Source organism: Geotrypetes seraphini, chromosome 11 (assembly GCF_902459505.1).
Source record: "Geotrypetes seraphini chromosome 11, aGeoSer1.1, whole genome shotgun sequence".
NCBI lineage: Eukaryota > Metazoa > Chordata > Amphibia > Gymnophiona > Dermophiidae > Geotrypetes > Geotrypetes seraphini.
In genome coordinates, this window is record NC_047094.1 from 32,844,966 (window position 1) to 32,865,138 (window position 20,173).

At 39.2% G+C, this 20,173-nt stretch overlaps 1 protein-coding gene across 1 annotated transcript in view; it reads right to left on the reverse strand.

The window, feature by feature from the left end:
* Positions 1 to 8,667: 8,667 nt before the first annotated feature.
* The window catches only part of CPPED1 (calcineurin like phosphoesterase domain containing 1), a 68,009-nt gene continuing 56,503 nt past the window's right edge, over positions 8,668 to 20,173 (reverse strand). Inside the window, 1 exon segment of the mRNA XM_033914817.1 lies at positions 8,668 to 9,910. Within this exon segment, the coding sequence (XP_033770708.1) occupies positions 9,681 to 9,910 (230 nt within the window). The 3' untranslated portion in view covers positions 8,668 to 9,680.

Below are 20,173 nucleotides of genomic sequence, written 5' to 3' on the forward strand. Positions count from 1 at the left end.
ACAGAAAACAAAAAAAAGGTTCCAAAGAGATTCCACAAGGAAAACAGCAGCGCAAACACAAAAGAAACTGTGGAATTGATGATCTTGTCAGAAGTAATTGCTGCTTTTTATGGGGACAGGTGGGGATGGAGGTAATTCCTTGCGGGGATGGTTGGGGACGGAGAGGATCCTGGCGGGGACGTGTGAGATTTCTGTCCCCGTGCAAATCTCTATTTTAAAAGTACATTATTCCTTAATTTTATTGCTGCATGGTGGAGAGAAATTTAGAAGTTTAGGACCATGCTTGGATAAATCCTGCAAAGCTGGGCATCCAGCAATATTCAGAGGCACTTAAGCGATTACTGCAGCTAAATATTGCCTGTTCTAGGGGGTGGAGTCAGAACTTAGGGACCTTTTTACTAAAGGGCTTTAAGTCCTTAATGCACATGTAATGCAGAAAAACAGGGTACTGTACAAATGCATTAAATTTTGCAATATTTTTCTTGTCTTCACGTGCTAAGCCCTATAGTAATGATTCTGTTTACAGAATTTTCCTCTAAGGTGCTGCTACATGGATGGTCCTGCTATGATTAGCATATGCTAACTGGGTAATAGAAAGTAGAGAATGACAGGGGGATGGGTACCCATAGTTAATCTCAGGTAGGGTGCAGGGACAGAGCTCAGGGGGATGGGACAAAGGACTGGGACAGAGCCTGTGGGGCTAGGGACAAACTTTGTCCTCGTGTCATTCTCTAAAAACTTGAGCCTAGTATCAATGTATAAAAATGTAACACATCTTAGACAACTGAATTCAATGATTAAAAAACCATAAACCCCGGCAGAAGCTGCTTTTGAATTTAAATGAGCTACTGTTTAATGATGTCATTTGTGTCATGTCTGCCTTTGATGTGGCAATAAGAGTCTTGTCCGATGATCAGACTCCTACCATCTGCAATGTCCTTCCATCTTGTGCCCAACTGCTCAAGCATTTTACTGTTATTGCAACAGATTCATCCATTGTTGCTGGCATCAAAGAGCATGGCCAACATTAAATAGACTTATTTTCCTGTTCATCCACTAGAGAGTTTAGGTTCTCTTCTACACCCATGTCTGATGTAAAAACAAAGGCAACTGAATGTTTGTGAAGGTCATACCAAAACCAGATTGAAATGGCTCTATTTGTGATTTATAAACAATTGTATAGTATATTGTCCCTTTTTATATATAAAATCATAAGTGTTCGAGCCTTGTGCAAATGAGTCCGCGGGGACAGGGCAGGGATTGGGACAAACTTTGTTTCCATGTCATTCTCTAATACAGAATTAACATAGGAGCACTTAGCACCTCTTAAATAGGAGGCAATATATGCACCTGTGATTATTTTTCCAGGTTCTGCGCGCTAATGGAAACATTGGAGCACAACCTGCCTCAAAAGAACGAAATTCCCTGAAAAATGTCACATTAAACCTGGGCTTAGTGCATGGGAAAATCCCAGGTTACTGCATGTTAAACTCAGATTCTAAAAAGGCTCCTTAGGGCCTCTGAATAGAAAATTATAATTTGAATCATTCTGCTGAAAATAAGAGCATAAACATTTGCCTGCTGGGACATACTAAAGTATCCTGTTTCCAACAGTGGCCAAATCAGGACACAAGTACCTGGAAAAATCCCAACAGCGTAAAACAGATTTTGTACTGTTTATCAAAGAAATAATCAGTGGAGTTTCCCAAGTCCATCTTAATAATGGCTTATGAACTTGACTTTTAGGAAATAATCCAAACCTTCCAGAGTTTAATTACACGCTCAGTAAAGAAATATTTACTCCAGTTTGTTTTGAATTTACTAGGTAGTAGCTATATTTGCATGGCCCCCGGCTTGGCATTTCTGGCAAGGGTAAACTAAACAAGCAATTCACGACTACCTGTTCCATTCCACTCATTATTTTCTAGACCTCTATCATATATCCCCCTGAGCCGTCTTTACTCCAAGCTCAAGAGCCCTAGCCACTTTAGCCTTTTCTCATGGGGAAGTCATCCCATTCCCTTAAAACATTTTTGGCATCCTTCTCTGTATCTTTTCTAATTCTGCTATATCTTATTTGAGATGCATTTGCCCCATAGTGTGATACAAAGGCATTAGAACACGCTCATTTTTGTCTTCCATTTTTTTCCTAATAATTCCTAGGATTTTATTTGCTTTCTTAGTCACTGCTGTATACTGAGCAGAAGGTTTCAACATATCAACAATGACACCTAGATTCTTTTCTTGGATGGTGACTCCTCATGACTTTGTGTTTCTGTCACATGAGATAATATTACCAAACTTTCATGTTTTAATTACACGCTCATTGGATTTACAGTATATGCTTACGCTGATGATCTTCAACTTCTGCATGTCATCGACCCCTCTGATTTCAATGATATCTCTTCTATTAACCATAAATTAACCAAAGTACATAACTGGCTAACATCAAATATGCGATCTTTAAGTATCACAAAAACCAACACCGTTCTTTTCTCTTGGAAGAATGGTCAGCACTTAATATCATCAATTTCATTTAGACTCTACCTCAACAGTAAAAATCTTAGGAATTCTCATTGATAATAATCTTACCTATTGTTCTCAAATTAATGCTCTCATCAAAAACTGTTTCTATAAGTTAAGGATGATAAGATCTTCAGTTCCTCTCCTTGACCTTAAATCTCTCCAGATTTTAGTTCATTCCCTCATAATTTCTAAAAATCGACTACTGTAATTCATTATATAAAGGTTTATACCAAAAGTGTACATTAGATGCCTTCAACTAATACAAAATACAGCAATAAAAATTATTACTAACTCAAAAAAAAAAATTTGATTACGTTACTCCTCTTTTGAAAAATGCCCACTGGCTTCCCATCTATAAAATCACCCATCTTATTTTCAAGACCCGGCAGACTAATGCACCAGCATTTATTGACAGACTACTTATTCCATATGACTCCCCTAGAATCTTAAGATCCTCATCACAATTTACCCTTAATGTTCCATCTCTAAAAATAATCAGTGCTCGTCGTTCATACATTTTCTCCGTAACAGTACCCATTATTTGGAACTCACTACCTTTACAGTTAAGAGTAGAACAAACATGGGGCTCCTTTTACGAAGCCACGCTAGCAGGTTTAACACGTGTGACTTTTCATCATGCGCTAACCCCTGCACTGGCCTAAAAACTACCGCTTGCTCAAGAGGAGGCGGTAGCGGCTAGTACGGCCGGCGGTTTAGCGCACGTTAAACCGCTACCGCGCCTTCGTTAAAGGAGTCCTTGGTTAAATTTAAGAGCAGCTTAAAATGTTTCCTTTTTAAAGATGCAAATGATTAATGTATCTGATTCAATTGTATACAATCTTAATTCACCTTTATTTATCAATTTTAAAATTCTTCCCTATCCTTTCCCTGTTTCTTCCCTCTGTTTTTAATATTTTTGAAAAATTGTAATTTTCTTCCACACTTTCCTTTTGTTTTATTCCTCCTTCCCACCTTAGTACGTTTGTCCTTGTATTGTCTTTGCCCGTTATTTATTTTTGATTTTAAATCTACAACGCTTTGAAATATATTGAGCCTTTTATCAAATTTTAAATAAACTATAAACTATGTTTTGGCATCAGAAGTTTTCAAGAATATGCAAAGCTATAGCTACATGGCTTGATTTGTTACTAGGCAAGAAATACTTACTGTATTTGGCGTTTGGCTTGCCTTGAGCGTTCAGCTGCAAGTCAAGTAAAACTCTCTGATCTTCATTACAGTGATGAATTTAAAAAATATTTCTTTATGCAAATAACTCTTAATATCCAAAATAAAGTAAAGGCAATGTTCTTTTAACCCTTTCAGGACCATAAGGATCGTAGGCCAATTTTTGTGGTTTTGACATTTTATGGTAAAAAGGGCTTGCAGATGCCAAAAAATTGATTTTTTTTTGTGAAATATCATTATTTTTATTTTAAAAAATCACACTTCTGGCTTATGGACAGTGTGGCAAGTGAATCTTCTCGTCAATCTAGCAACGACGCTAATGAATGAATGTCGGAACCAGTTTGTTTACATAAAGGCAGTATCATATGGAATCCGTACATATCAAATTTAGAACTGTAGACTATCCCAATCAAAATTTATAGGATTTTAAAGTTATGGGACAAATATGTCCCTTGGTCCTGAAAGGGTTAAGAACATAAGAATAGCCTTACTGGACCATCAAGCCCAGTAGCCCGTTTTCACGGTGGCCAATCCAGATCCCTAGTACCTGGCCAAAACCCAAAGAGTAGCAAGATATATAATCTTCCACATCAGTGAATATCTAATGAAGTGAGGGAAATGATTAGAATGCTTGTGGTCTTTAGCTGGCAGGAGCCTGTAGAATTGTTAGTCAAGGTTAGCCATGATAACTATATATATATATCTCATTTCAAGCTCTTTCATTTACCTTAGCACTATTAGTAAAATTATATTTTTTGGTACTTTTTTTTTTATTTTTTTTTGCAATTGTCGATATGCTTTGGGTACATTTCTACACTCCTCTGGGTAGCTACAGAGCTGCCTGGCATTTCATAAGAACAATTTGCTGTCTATAGAAATACAGAACAAGGTTTAGTATATGCTGCTGAGTGTTCCCATATTTACCTAAGTGTGAAAAAATCATAGGAACACATCAGTAAGAAAACAGTTGAAAAAGGAGAAGAATCTAGAATAAGCTTCCTTCATCCACATTAAATTTAGTTATTCTTTACATTTCTCACCACTGATTATAGTAACCACGTGAGAACAGCAGTATCCATAAGATTAATTTTAGATAATTTGAAGTTAAAAATTAAAATGATTGCTTTTTTTTTCTTTTAACGTTAATGATTTGATTACTTGCTAAGTAGATGCACCTGGAGTTTTAAAAATTCCTCCTATGAGTGAATTAAATACACCCAGGATGTTGTGGAACAAATTCTGAGCAGAACAAACATTATACTAGTATATGTGTGGAGGGCAATTTTCAAAGCCACATTTCTAGGTAATTTATACCTGGGTTAGCTGTCTGAAAAATGTACTCATTCAAACTGAACTCAAATATAAACAGGGTTCCATAAGACAGGTACTTCTTCATGCCAGATTCAGAAGAGGCATTCATGGACGTGTGTTTTAGGTATGATTGGAAAATAAACATACGCAGAGTGTATTTTCAAAGCTACAGATATTATTATTTATAGAAATTTGGTCTGCAAAAAATAAGGACCTCGGAAAATAAGGTGCAAGTTCTATGGGTATTTCTTTTCTACCTAGGTGGGCAGCTTGAAGCTTACCCCAAAATACAAAAATGGCACAACAAAAGAATGAATTCAGAGAAGCAGTTCAAAAAGGAAAAACATGGGATGCAGAATGTAAAACATATTATTATGTTCACATCAGATAGGTGTGGGGACCTAAAACAAAGAAGAAATGCTCTGCTCCTTGGCCCAATAGCCAAGAAACAAAACACTTGATGATTTAGAGCAGTGTATCGCCAACTGTGTGCCCCAACGAGATGCCGGTAAAGAAGAGGCGCTGGTACTGGCTGACTGCTTCTAGGACATGCCTCTCACCGTGAGAGGCTCGTCCTGTAAGCAGTCAGCCAGCGCCAACAACTCTCCTTCTCGCCAGCATCTTTCTTCCTCTTGGATTCCCCACCATTGGACAGCTCCAGAGTCGTGGCTGCTCCGTGCATGTGTGGATGTCAACGTTATGATGTCACACACGTGCACGACGTCATCATGTCAACATCCCGTGCACTTCCAGGTGTCTTCCGGCTGGAGCACTGAGTTTAGCGTCCAAATCATTAAGGATTACAAAATTGGCTCTGTTGATAAAACTAATTACCGTCCGATAGCCAACATACCATTCTTATCAAAACAGAAAAAATAGTTTATAATCAAATTTCAGAATTCATTGAACAAATAACATTACATCCCTATCAAACAGGTTTTAGGCAAAATCATTCTACCAAATACTCTCTCATTGATTTAACATCAATACCATTTGGATCATTGCAAGTCAGCAATTCTAATATCATTAGAACTCTTGTCTACTTTTGATACGATAGATCATAACCTTCTGTTACAATGACTTCAATCGATAGGCATAACTGGACAAATTCTAGATTGGTTTACATCTTACCTTACAAATCGTTCTTCCACAGAAATCTTCAATCAATCATCTTCTAAACAGTTTTCAAATAACTTTGGTATACCCCAAGGGTTCATTCTTTCTCCGATGCTTTTCAACATCTTCCTAGTTCCTCTGCTTACACTTGCCCAATCAATTGGCTTTTCAATATTTGCCTACACTGACGACATTCAACTAATACACTTAAGCCAGAAAACCCCAATGACATACAAGAAAATGGACCAAATCCAAAATTGGTTAAATGAGAATATGCTATCCTTAAATATAAATAAATCAAAGGCCATGCTATTTGTCTCTAGGAAAGGAATTTCACTTTCATGCCCCATTCAGATCAAGTCAATTCTGGTACAGATTGTCTCCTCAATAAAACTTTTAGGCATAACCAGTGTTCCCTCTAAGCGGGCGGGTGTTGTGAGCAAACTTTTTTCACCGTGAGCCAAAAATATCGGGCGCCAGCAAGTTATGAGCCAACTCGCCCGATTCTCCTCTCGCCGCCCTGCCATCTGCCGTACGCCTCTTCCGATCGTGCGCTGTGACGAGAAACGTGTGCGCTGCGATGTAATATTTTGTGCGCCAGCGCACGCCAGCGCAGCTTAGCGGGAACACTGGTTCAAATGGTTTTATTTATTTCCCCAAATTTATTTTTGTTATACGCATTGAAAATATTTGATATTGCGTTTAAATCAAAATCTCAATAAACTTGAAACGAGTGCCCGTGAGATTGTGGGAGGGTTAAATACTCAAAACTTAGAAGTTTTTGCTACGCCAGCTTTCTGGTATCTTTACATACAGTGGCGTACCTAGCATATGTAACATCCGGGGCCCATCATTTTTTGGCACCCCCCCCCCCATCTGTAAGAAAAACATGATTTTTAGTAACAAACCACACGTCACACATGAGTACCTAGGAAAAGGCAGCATCTTACATATTGCAGTGAGCAGTACATCAATACACCCATTGTAAAACTAAACAAGCCAGACCAGCACAGATCAATCCTACACCGTCAATCCTAACAGAAAACCATGTCTTTCGAACACACAGAACACAGAAAACACCTTCGCCTAGTAAGGAATATGTAATCACAAACTAACCCCTCCCTCTTTTACAAAACTGTAGTGTGGATTTTAGCTACGGAGGTAACAGCTCTGATGCTCATAAAATTCTGAGCATCAGAGCTGCTACCACCAAGGCTGGTGCTAAAAACGCTTCACAGTTTTGTAAAAGGGGGGATAAAATAAAAATACATAGACAAAGGTTAAATTGAACCAGCAAGAAGCTGGACTCTGCATACAATGCTTCACAGAAACAGTGACACATGTCTCCTAAAGCAATAAATAAATAGAAATTTTTTTCTACCTTTGTCTTCTGTGGTTTCTCCTTTCCTCATCTTCTTGTAACTCTCTTCCTTCCATTCACTGTCTGCTGTCTCTCTTCCCCTATATGGCATCTTCTCTCCTTCTATGCCCCTTCCAGAAACTGTATGCCTCCCCCTTCCATCTCTCCTTTCACCCCATTGGTCTGGCATCTCTCTCCTCGCCTTCCCTCTCCCACACCTCTCCTCATAGTCTGGTATCTCCCCTTCCCTGATTCTCTGGCATCTCTCTCCTTTCCTTTTCTTCCATCTTTCGTTCCCCCTCCATGCTCTCACATCTCCCCCTTCCTTTTCCCTTAGACTGGCATACCTTCCTCCTACGCTCCAAGCCCTGGCATCTCCTTTAATTCCCTCCCTCATCTTCCTTCTCCCTCCAGCTGGGTACCGCAACACTCTTCCCTGCAGCTCTGCACTTCCCCACAATTGCCATGCTTCGGTTCCTCTTCTTCCTTCCTTCCTCCCCCCCCCCCCCCCCGCGGGACCCTGCGGCACCATCAACTCTTACTCCCTCTAATGTCGGCCCTGCAGCTCCAGACTTCCTCGCACCTTCTCCCCTCCCCCTTTGGATCGCTATTATTTTAAATGTTATAGCCGCGGAGCTGTATCCATCAGTGGAGATGTCTAACCTCGGCCTGCCCCGGAACTCTTACTGCAGCAGCCGCCCGTCTAGGCAGGAACAGGAAGTCACTGTTGCAGTAAGAGTTCCGGGGCAGGCCGAGGTTAGACATCTCCACTGATGGATACAGCTCCGCGGCTATAACATTTAAAATAATAGCGATCCAAAGGGGGAGGGGAGAAGGTGCGAGGAAGTCTGGAGCTGCAGGGCCGACATTAGAGGGAGTAAGAGTTGATGGTGCCGCAGGGTCCCGCGGGGGGGGGGGGGGGGAGGAAGGAAGGAAGAAGAGGAACCGAAGCATGGCAATTGTGGGGAAGTGCAATCCCCCCAATGCGTCCCCTTACCTTACCTCCCCTTACCTTTGCGACGCGTGTGTGCGCTGTGAAGAGAAACTTTGCGCTGCGATGTAATATTTTGTGCGCGCGCGCAGGCCAACGCACCTTAGCGGGAACACTGGGCATAACCCTTGATTCTAAATTTTCATATCATGAACAAATCAGCACAGTGGTCAGCAAATGTTTCTTCAGATTACAATTTATTCGCTCATTATCAAAAATTCTTAATTCATCCTCATTAAACATTCTAATACATTCTTTGGTAATCTCGTGTTTCGGCTATTGCAATTCATTGTATAAGGGCATTACTCATAAGAACATAAGCATCACCTCTGCTGAGTCAGACCATGTGTCCATCACGCCCAGCAGTCCGCTCCCGCGGCGGCCCCCCAGCTCTATGACCTGTAAGTGATCTTTTTACCTAAAACATTTTATTCCCTAATCATTTAATATCCTGTATAGTAACCATCTAACTATACCCTTCAATCCCCTTTTCATTCAGAAATACCGCAATCAAAATTATAACCAATTCCAAGAAATACAATCATGTAACCCCTCTGTTAATAAGAGCACACTAGTTACCAATTGGTCATTGGATAACTTATAAAATTCTTCTGCTAACCTTCAAAACATGTGCATCTAATAGTCCAGAATTTATAAATAAGCACCTCATTCCTTATACACCTATAAGATCACTGAGATCTCATCACAGCACTTATTATCTATACCGTCACTTAATTATATCAATACAATGCATACTTCTATTTTTTTTGGTAACTGCCCCAACTTTGTGGCATGCCGCTCCAATTAATCTAAGAGAAGAAACATCGACTCAATTTAAATCGAAACTGAAAGCATTTTTATTCAAAGACGCTTACAACATTAAAATGTCCTTTTTAGGATGATATTTTTAAGATGACATTTTATTTTTTTCTTTTTAATCCTATCTACATTGCTTGCCTTAATTGTTCTTTTTCTATTCAATATTGTAGTTCTTCTTTCCTACCATCTTGTTTCCAGTAAGTCAATTCATTGCGTGTTTTGTTAATAAATGTTTTGACTTTTCTCAGGCTACATGCTAATTTTAAATGTAACCCACCTTGAAACTATGTATAGGTGGAATATCAAATTTTAAATAAATTCTGAAACTAGTTTAGAGGTCAGTACTGCTGTTGAACCTAAAGGCTGCTACATCTACTTTTGTTTAATCAAGTCCATCAGCTCTTTTTCTATGCCTTGATTGTTCAGTTCAGTCAAACTGTAGTATTTATGAATAATCTTTTCAGCTGTAACAATCACAGCTCGGAGGCCATGTGTATCTTCTCCAAGCTGACATCCTATTGCTGATGAAACCACCATATCAAGGCCATTGTGTGAGCCACCCGCATTCCTGTGGTAGTGTCCAGAGAACACAGCTTTAATACCTATTTAAAAAAAAAAAAAAATAAATAAATTAATTACAGAAATGTAAACAATATTCTAAAGCAAAAGTTCCTCCCACAAGATATTCATTTGTAGTTTTAATAGTGGTCAACAATCGTGAACAAATTATTGTGATTGTCATGTTCTACAAATCCATGCAAAATTATCACAGCAATCACAATACTTAGGGCTCCTTTTATCAAGCCGCTCTAGCGGGGTTAACGCGCGTGACTTTTCATCATGCGCTAACCCCTGCGCTGGCCGAAAAACTATCGCGGCTAGTACGGCTGGCGGTTTAGCGCGCGTTAAACCGCTAGCACGGCTTTGTAAAAGGAGCCTTTAGTTTCAACTCAAAATGCTAAACACCGTTTCTGTAATTCTACCTACATTGAACTGCGTTTTCATAATTCTCCCTAAATTTGATTCCACCACACATGCAGTATGTCTAAAGATGAAACTTCTTGAAATAAACTTCTCCACCATATAAGCTGAGGTCCCAAAGTAATGTGCTTCTTCCAAATCTAATGATATTGAAATATTTGTGTACATTTAAGGATATCTCTACCTTCATGATGCTCACCCTTTTCAAAAAGTACAAAAACCAGGGCACACTAAATGAAATTACATGGGAATACTTTTAAAACAAATGGGAGGAAATATATTTTTACTCATTGCCAGAGGATGTGAATACAGCGGTTAGTGTAGCTGGGTTTAAAAAAAAAAAAAGATTCAGACAAATTCCTGGAGAAAAACTCCATAGTTTGCTATTGCAACAGGAATGGGGGAAGCTACTGCTTGTCCTGGATTGATAGTATGGAATGTTGCTATTATTTGGATTTTTGTCAGGTACTGTGACCTGGATTGGCTACTTTGGAAACAATATCCTGAGCTAGATGGATCATAGGTCTGATGCAGTGTGGCTGTTCTTATGTGTCTATAACAATGGTTTTCAATCCAGTCCACAAATAAATATGTACCACTTAATTTACCTGTGCCTCCACTGTGTGCAAAACTACTTCATAAATATTCATTGCATAGGTCTACCATATGGCTACAGGAAAAAGGAGGATGGACTGAGACATCCAGGTTTTACTTCCACTGAATGGATGTTTCAATCCATCTTCCTTTTTCTGGAGCCATATGGTAACTCTATTCATTGCAGATATCTCGCCTGTCTGGGTGTGTTGCAGGGGCTGGATTGAGTACCATATTTGTGTGTCTACAGTATAGTGCTTCCAGTATAGTGCACTGTGACAGATTTTGTACAGTGGTTGTTACATTTGATTCAGTTATCATACAATAGCCATCAAATTATTAGACAATTGGACACAAGGTTCTTAGCTCTGATGAAGGTTAAAAACAAAACAAAACAAGATCCAAACAGGGCAAGATCCAAACAGGGCAAGATCCAATGTGGTAAAAAAAAACCCAAAAAGGAGATGATCAGTTGGAAGAGTCCTTTAAACAGATATTTATTAAGGAACTATATTTAGACCACAGTAGCCCAAAACGACCATGTTTTGCCCTCTCCAGGAGCTGCATCAGGGGCTGTAAGAACTATTAATAGATGTGATTTTATACCAACACTGTTCTTTTGTATAACAGCTTAAAACAAACAAATTAAATTCATTAATTCCATAAATGAATATATAAATATTACCACAAACATATAAAAGTTAAGAACAAATGATGTCAAATATAAAACATAAGGACAACCATATAAAAGCAGATACTGTATATTAATAAAAGGAGGTGGAATAAACCCACTTTGGGTATGAATATGATATCAATTAAGTGACAGAGTCTACAAAATAAAATAAATACATTACACTTGTACACTATCTCTCCCTTTTACAAACCTTAGCGTGGTTTTCAGCACCGGCTGTGGCGGTATTAGCTTAGACACTCATACAATTCCTATGAATGTCAGAGCTGTTACTGCAGCAGCTGGCGCTAAAAACTGCGCTATGGTTTTGTTAAAAAAAAAAGGGAGGGGGGATGTAACTGCAGCACTATAGCTAAAAAGTGATGAACTCGCTTCTGTGCCCTTAAAAAAGTAGGTATAAAAAGAGGGCTCAAGGTAAAAGTAGGCCTCTGTTAGAATTTATATATAAAATATATGGGATCAAACCCTCACTAAAAAGAAGATTTAAAGAAGTACTTTATCTAGTAAAAGTTAGTGCCTTATTGAACACACTACAGTGTTCCCCCGCAAATTCACGGGCTATACCAATCAGGAGCTTTACTACAGGAAAAGGCGGTCGGAGCAGACCGCGAGTGATTTTCTTCACCCGCCGGTGCTCCAGCTGCCCTCTCCTACCTCTCCTGACTTTTGACAGGCGAAATTTGCGGGGCTTCCTGGAAAGGAACCCCCGCAAATTTCGGGGGAGTACTGTAGTAAGCAGAAACATTAACCCCCCCCCCCTTTTTTTTTGTACAAAACTGTGTTTTTTAGCACAGGCCAGTGTGCTGAATGCTTTGCGCTGCTCCAGATGCTCAAAGGAACTCTATTGAGTGTCAGGAGCAGCGCAGAGCATTCAGCTTGCTGGCCTAAGCTAAAAAACACTATTGTGGTTTTGTAAAAGTGGTGGGGGGATGTAAGATTTTGCACCAAATAAAAGACAAAAATACTGTGTTCACTTGTCAAACTTCTGTGTAGTAATAGCTAGAGCAGAAGCAGCATGTACCGTAGTTCCTTGTTACACTGATTAAAAGTGAACTCTATCCCACAATATATTTAAATACCATGGCAACAGGCACGCTGCTTAAAAGTTTTAAATCCAATTGAAAAAAGGGGCACAAACCCTCATTAAAAATAGAATTAAAAGTGCACACAAGTACTGAAAAATTATTATTCCTTCAAAAATACTGGGGTTTTCCAGTGTAAAAATGGAATGCATTCATGAGAGCAAACCCTCACTAAACACACAATTAAAAGTGTTGTCTAGTTGACATGAGTGCTTTATTAAACACGCCCTCGTAGTATACAGAAACACTAAGGGCTCCTTTTACAAAGGTGCGTTAGGCCTTAAAGCGCAGAATAGTGTGCGCTAAATTGCCACGCGCGCTAGCCGCTAACACCTCCTTTTAAGCAGGCGGTAATTTTTCAGCTAGCGTGTGCTAGCGTTTTTAGCACGCACACCGGATTAGCGCGCGCTAGCTGAAAAACTACCGCCTGCTCAAGAGGAGGCGGTAGCGGCTAGCATGTGCTATTTCGTGCGTTAAGGCCCCTAACGCACTTTTGTAAAAGGAGCCCTAAGTTTTTGCACCAGTTCAAAGACAAAAGTAATGTACTCACTGATCAGGCTTCCAAGTAGTAGGAGCTGCAGCAGCATGCAGTTCCTTGTTACACTGATTAAGAGTGAACTCTACCCCACAATGCATTTAAATACCATGGCAGCAGGCAATACAAACTGGAAAATGGCGCAAACCCTCATTAAAAAAAGGTATACAACGTGCACACAAATACTAAGCCCCTCTTTTGCGAACGCATAGCATGGGTTTTAGTGCTGGCAGTGGCGGTAACTGCTCCGACACTCACAGGAATTCTACACGCGTCAGAGTAGTTACTATGGCTGCTAAAACCTGCGCTATGCATTCGTAAAAGAGGGGGCTAATTTTTCCAGTGTAAAAGTGGAATGTCAAACTTATGTTTAATAGCCACAAAATGCAGTTCCTTGTTGTACCGATTCAAGCCCTCATTAAAAACAGGATACTACCTAGCTCAGGCTATCTTACTCCTGTATTTGGACTATTGCAACTCTCTATATGCTAACATCCCAATGAAAGGTCTTAAGAGATTGCAGTTGCTCCAGAACACAGCAGCTAGGCTAATCATTCACAAATCCAGAGGGCCACCTCGCTACTGGCAAAGCTGCACCGGTTGCCAGTTAAGAGCAAAATCCAATTTAAAGTTGCATGTATGGTCCATAAAGCTATATATGGGGAAAACTCAACTGAGTTGACATCGGCCATTCAGGTCATGCATTCCTTTTACAACTCAAGAATGACCCAGTGCTGCAAACTGACTCTTCTCTCGCCACGTCAAATCCATAAAAATCACTCTTCGAGTCTACCTTCACATTCCAAAGTCCCAAGATTTAGAATTGCCTTCTGGTCTGCTAGCGACAGATCCCTTCCTACCTTCAATTCAGGAAATCTCTAAAGACACATCTATTCTCATTGTAATCCAAGACATGAACTCTACATTAACTGATCCTTGATGTTACTATTATGAATCCTTATTAATCTTATGTAAGCTGCAATGATTCCTTGCTGATAATTGTGGGGTATAAGAAACAGTATGGTATGGTATAGCATTTATATCTTTTTGAAGGTGCAGTCTCTAGAACTGCACACAGTATTCCAAATGGAGACTTATACAACGGCATTAAAACCTCCTGGCCATTCCTCTCCTTATGCACCCAAGCATCTTCTCGGCTTTGACTGTCACTTTTTCTACCTATTTTGCCATCCTGAAATCATCAGACACAATGACCCCCAAGTCTCACTCTTCTCTCGTACACAAAAGTACTTCACCTCCTATGCTGTACCTTTTGCCTAGATGTTTGCAGGCCAAGTGCATGACCCTGCATTTTTTTAGCTTTAAATCTTCGTGGCCAATTATCGGACCAAAGTGCTGCTTTAATTCCTAAATGATTGTTTAACTTTTTTGAAGGGATTGATAATGTTGCATAATCAGTGTAATTAAAAAAATGTTCTGCACATACAGTACTAGTGAATGAAAACAATGAATGAAAAGACATGCTTAAGTCTATTCACTCTCTGTATGCCTGAAAAGGAAGAAATTCATGAGAATTATGCCATGCTATTTCATAGAAGCAAAATAAGCACATTTGAACAACTTAGTTTAATATAAACTTTAGCTTAAGTACTATATAAATATTTAACACTATCAATATAAATACAAAAGTAGGGCAACCAATTCAATAGCCACTGACTAAAATACTGTTATTTAAACAGAAAGAACCATATATATTTAATTATTGATAATGTGAATAGGCTTCCAAATGAATGCAAATCACTTTAGAAACTGTGACTTACAAATGAGAATTAAGCAAAAAGGCATAATTTTCCAGATAGAATTTGAAATACAAATCAAATGTACAAGCTTTCTACTTTAGGCTTGTTAATACAAGTTCTTTGGGCTGTATCTAATCCTAGCCTATCCTATTCTGTCTGAAACACTCTTGTACTAGATGGTAAAAAGGGAAGATTAGGTACTTACCTTGATAATCTTCTTTCTAGTGAATAGACACATCCTTCTTGAACCTGTGGGGCTGTGCATCTCTGATCATGCAATCTGGTGTAGAGAACCTCATTTACATTTTTCTGCTTTGCCTCCCATCACTCTGGGCTGTTCTGTAATTCCTCAGCTTGTATCAAAGCAGATGGTCAGCCCAAAAGAATGAAACATAACAGGGAGGGGTAAGGGGATTCTCCAAGAGAAAAGTCTATTCTGCTTATATTACAACATTTAACACGAAACAACCATGAACCATGTATAAGAAGGTGGAACGAACAAGCCACCTACCTGGTTGCAATCTGCACTAACAATCTTGGAGTTCTGAAAGATACCCCCATAGTCTCTTCAAAAAAAGAAGTGGTCTCTCCTATCCTTGACCTTGCTGGACAGAAGAAAGAAACAAGATATCTGGTAATAATGACATTTCTGAGACAGCAAGGCGGCTAATGAAGATCTGATAGGGCAGGCTTCAAGAATGATGTGCCTATTTACTATAAAGATTATCAAGGTTAGTACCTAATCTTCCCTTCTAGTGCAAGAGGCACATCATTCTTGAATCTATGGGACATACCAGAGCAGTCCCCTGAATCTAGGGCAGGATAGATGAACTAAATACTGAATATCCGAAAGCAGTATCCAATTTGCCACTACATACATCCTATAAAATGTTGTGAAAGTATGGAGGGAGGACCATGTGGCTGCTCTGCCAATTTCTTCATTACTCTCACAATTTTTAGAAGCCGTATTTTATAAATCAGGTACCTTTTAGGTCTTCTCACATTATAAAATCAGATCTTTATAGTGCTTTGTAATTTTAAAAAAAATATAGTCAGGTATTTTACATGACAAAGAAATATAGCATCAAGAAGTCATCTGAATCTGATATTCTGGGCTGTTTTTCAATGATTTGAAAAATAAGTTTCTGTAAAATGCAGGACAAAATTAAAGGCTAAGTGAATTTCGGTTTCAGTTTCAAAATTCTAATTTGGCCATCTTTTGGTTTTGGTTCAAATACTGACATATTTTCAGCTAATATTGAAACCATATATACTTTCCCTCCACTCCCACCCTGTTGCAAACAGCCTCCCTTCTCCCTCTTCTGACCTGCTTATCAACCAACTCTCTGGGCCTACCTTAGGCACACTGGTTGTCTAATGGCCCAACCGGGACAGGAGCAATTCAGTAGTTGCTCCAGCCATCTCTACCACCAAAATGTCAGCTGAGACTGCTGAATGGAACAGGCATAGGCAGGAGCAAGTTAGCATTAGCTAATTTGCACTTTAAATGGATTTTGTGTTAGGTGCTGGGAAATGGGTAGAGAATGGCAGAGAATATACTTAAATACATGCACTGCCATTTATGCAGCTTGCTATGGCTATGGATTTCTTCAGAGTATGCTTTGAAGTCTGCAGTGTGCCTTTGTAAATAGTAGGTTCACTGACCTTATTGGGAACAGGGCAGTCTACCAATATGAATTTTGGCGGGAAAGTAGGTTGGTCAGAAATTTGAATTTTGCTGTGAAAGTCCATAGAATTGAAAAAGTCTCTGGTAGGTTTAAAGATGTTCTCTTAGGGTTTCCGCAGCTGGCATTGTGCTTGTTGCAGGTTTCCGGGTCTCATTGCATCATTGTCAGATAGAAACTGATGTTTCAGCCAGTAACTGCAGAGAACACACTAGGCATGCACCAAATAACTACTGCGCAATTGTTAATTTTTGCTCTTACCATAGTAACTGTTGGTATGATCCATCCAATCTGCACAGATTCCACTTCTTCATGATTAAACGCTGGTATACATCTGTCACTCTCTGCCAATTTTGGGCTACAGACAATAGAGGTTTGTCCAGCACCGGACCTACTTCCCAACTTTTAGGATTTGCTATTTGCCGTCAAAACCTACTCCATCCTTGATCCTTATCTGTTTTTGCCATTTATGGGACCCAGAGCATAGAAGTCTGCCCAGAGTTGGTCTTACGTCCCAACCTCTGAAGCTGCCATCAAAGCTCAATCCAGTTATGAAGCCATCTAAGCTTTAACTGGATTTCATTCTTTTTCTGTATAGTTTTCCTCTATGTTTATTCCAATTTGTGCTGTATGTGCAAACATTTATTACAATGTAGTAAAATAACACCTTAATTTAGCACAAGAGACCATTACTGTTAAACCAAAACCTCCTATGGTCTTACGGTCATCCTTTCCTGCTCTTTCTTAAATTCTACGCAAATGGATATGTCCAAAGTGATATCAGGGCACTTAACTATGATGAAAAATGAGAGAGAGAAGGGAAACTTGGGGCAAAAAGTCATTTCTTCTTATTTCTTCCTTATCTGTATCTATATATAGAACATTATTTTTAATTTCAAAAGTCATAGTACACATTACTCACTGCCAGATTTTTAACTTATAAATATTTATTGTAAGGCATGATTTCATCTTTAATTAGCCTAACTGTTAGGGATACCTCTAATGTGAGAAATGTGTTTCATTACTGCACACCAGATGTAGCTTCTGCTGTTGGTCTTTTCATCCAGGATTTTAAAAAGTCAGAATCCAAAAATACTACTAAAACTGGCTTTTTGAAACTGAAGTCAGTCACCCATGCTGTGCTAAAGGATATAATCACAAGACTAAGAAAAATATCATTGTACTCAAGAGAAATATGTTTAAAAATATTTGGTTGTAAATGCAGTTTTATGCTTTGTGTCAGTTAAGAACACTTTGTAGTTTTATTGACAAATTGGCCCGGAATGGGATTTCTCTATCTAAAATCTGTATCTAAGTGGGTGTCAGGTGACTTAGGAGAGAAAACCAAATTCATAACCAAGGATGTGCTCAAATTGATTATTCCTAGGCAACGCATAAAAATGAAAGATGACTGGTATTACTACTCATCAGCGTATCCGTCCTGCCAGAACTGCTTATTTGCACTCTATCAACACGAGTCTGAAGAAGACATACAAAAAGGAATCTTGCAGAGGATAAAGAAGTAATCTCTGTATACTCAGTAAGAAGAGAAAGACCCCATACACAGTGCCTGCTTTTTCACCTTTGCCTTTTGTTCCCAGCATCTTTCTGCAAAGCCGAGAGCCTGCAGAAGACCTGGAAGATGGCTGGAATCGTTTCTGAAGAAAGTGAGCTCCTTGAATAGCTGGGGAAATCCACTCCTTATCCCTAGGATAAGAAGCATAAAATCTGTTTAAGTTTTGGGATCTTGCCAGGTACTTGTAACCTGGGCTGGCTTATGCATTTTGGGCAGAGACCAAAACTCTGCCCCCCACAATCACTCTCTGCCAACTCCCATCCCCCCAGATCGCATGCAGGCCCTCCCTGGGTCTACTTTAAGAAGGGGCCAGAAACAAATCCCACTTGTTTCTGAGCTGTGCCACTGGTTCATCACATGCCTGTTGGGACTACCATGGGCAGTCTTGGCAGCCATTTTGCGATTGGAATCAGCACAGATAGGAGTGAGTAGTGTTCATACCTGCTCTGAAGTGGCCACATCCACCAGGGATTCCTATGGTAGATCCAAGGAAGACGTACGGGTAGGTTGGGCAAGGTGGAGGAGGGCGAGAGAGAGAATGAGAATGAGGGAGGCTACTGACAGGTATGAGGATTTTTTGACTGAATGTCGGAGGGATTTCATTTTCTGCTGAAACCAAGCAGCCAGTTCGGTTGCATTCAGTTTTGCAGAAACCAAAGATCCTGGATTCAGTCAAGCTTTATCTTAATTTCATACTATAGTTTTTATGAAACTTTTTATATCTACTTAAGATTATATCTGCTTAAGATTATGCAAAGAAAAAATGTTATTTACGAAGCAACTGAAAACCTTTTTGTGTGCCAAAGCTTTTCGCTAGCTTAGCATAATACTGCATTTTATGGTTCTTAGAGGATGAACATTTTTATGAGCATTATGCTAGTTTTAGCGATTATATGTGAGTATGTCCTGAATATGTATGTTTTCTACTGTAACCCGCTTAGGTGTTAAGCGGGGAAGAAAATTTTAAAATAAATACTTCCCGAAGATACTGTAATTCACTTAGGGGTCCTTTTATCAAGGCGCGGTAGGGGTTTAACGCGTGGAATACCGCGTGTTAAACCGCCTGCCGCACTAGTCGCTAACGCCTCCATTGATGAGGCATTAGTATTTTGGCTTGCTGCGGGGGTTAGCGCGTGATGAAATGTCCGACGCGCTAACCCCCGTAATGCACCTTGATAAAAGGAGCCCTTAATGTTTTGATAGCTGGTATATCAAATTGTAAATAAAGATGTACTGCACTTGCGGTATCCAAGTAAACCATCACACAGTTGTTTACACTGTTGGTCTTTCCCTGTAACATCATGTGCCACAGACAGGCAGACGGACTAACCATAATATAAGCACATCTTCTTTCATAAAACAAACAAAAACAGGGAAAAAAAAGATGGAAGCAGAGTGAACCTGTTACCAGGGAAACCCTCAGTTTGATTCCAAGTCACTTGCAGATCACACACTGCCTTCCTACTTTACTGTACAATATCAATTCAGCATTTTAATGCAAAGGTAAGTGTTTATTATATTTAATACTTTTGAAAAATAATCTAGAACTGCTCATTAATACATCTGAATCTGCTTAAGAAACAGAATAAGGGATTGCTGCTTAATGTGTTCATATTTTTCTGTTTAATTATGTTTACCAATAAACATCAAGTCAATATACTGTATATGAAGATGCAATCTATGTACAGGGCAATGAAATACAAATTAAATGCCAAAATACTAAAAAGGTGGTGAAAAAGGTCTCAATGAATTACAATAACTCAGGATCTTGTGGTGACATTGTTGTCAGAAGTATTAACCAACATTTGTAGCAATTGATCCCTATCAATGTAGAGTTCTCTTTATCCTGTAGCTAATAATTTTTCTTATAAAAGTAATGTTTAGATTGAAAATCATCATTGGTGGAATATATCTTTTGGTAGCTCAGAAGTTTTTTCAACGTACTGGATGAGAACTAGTAT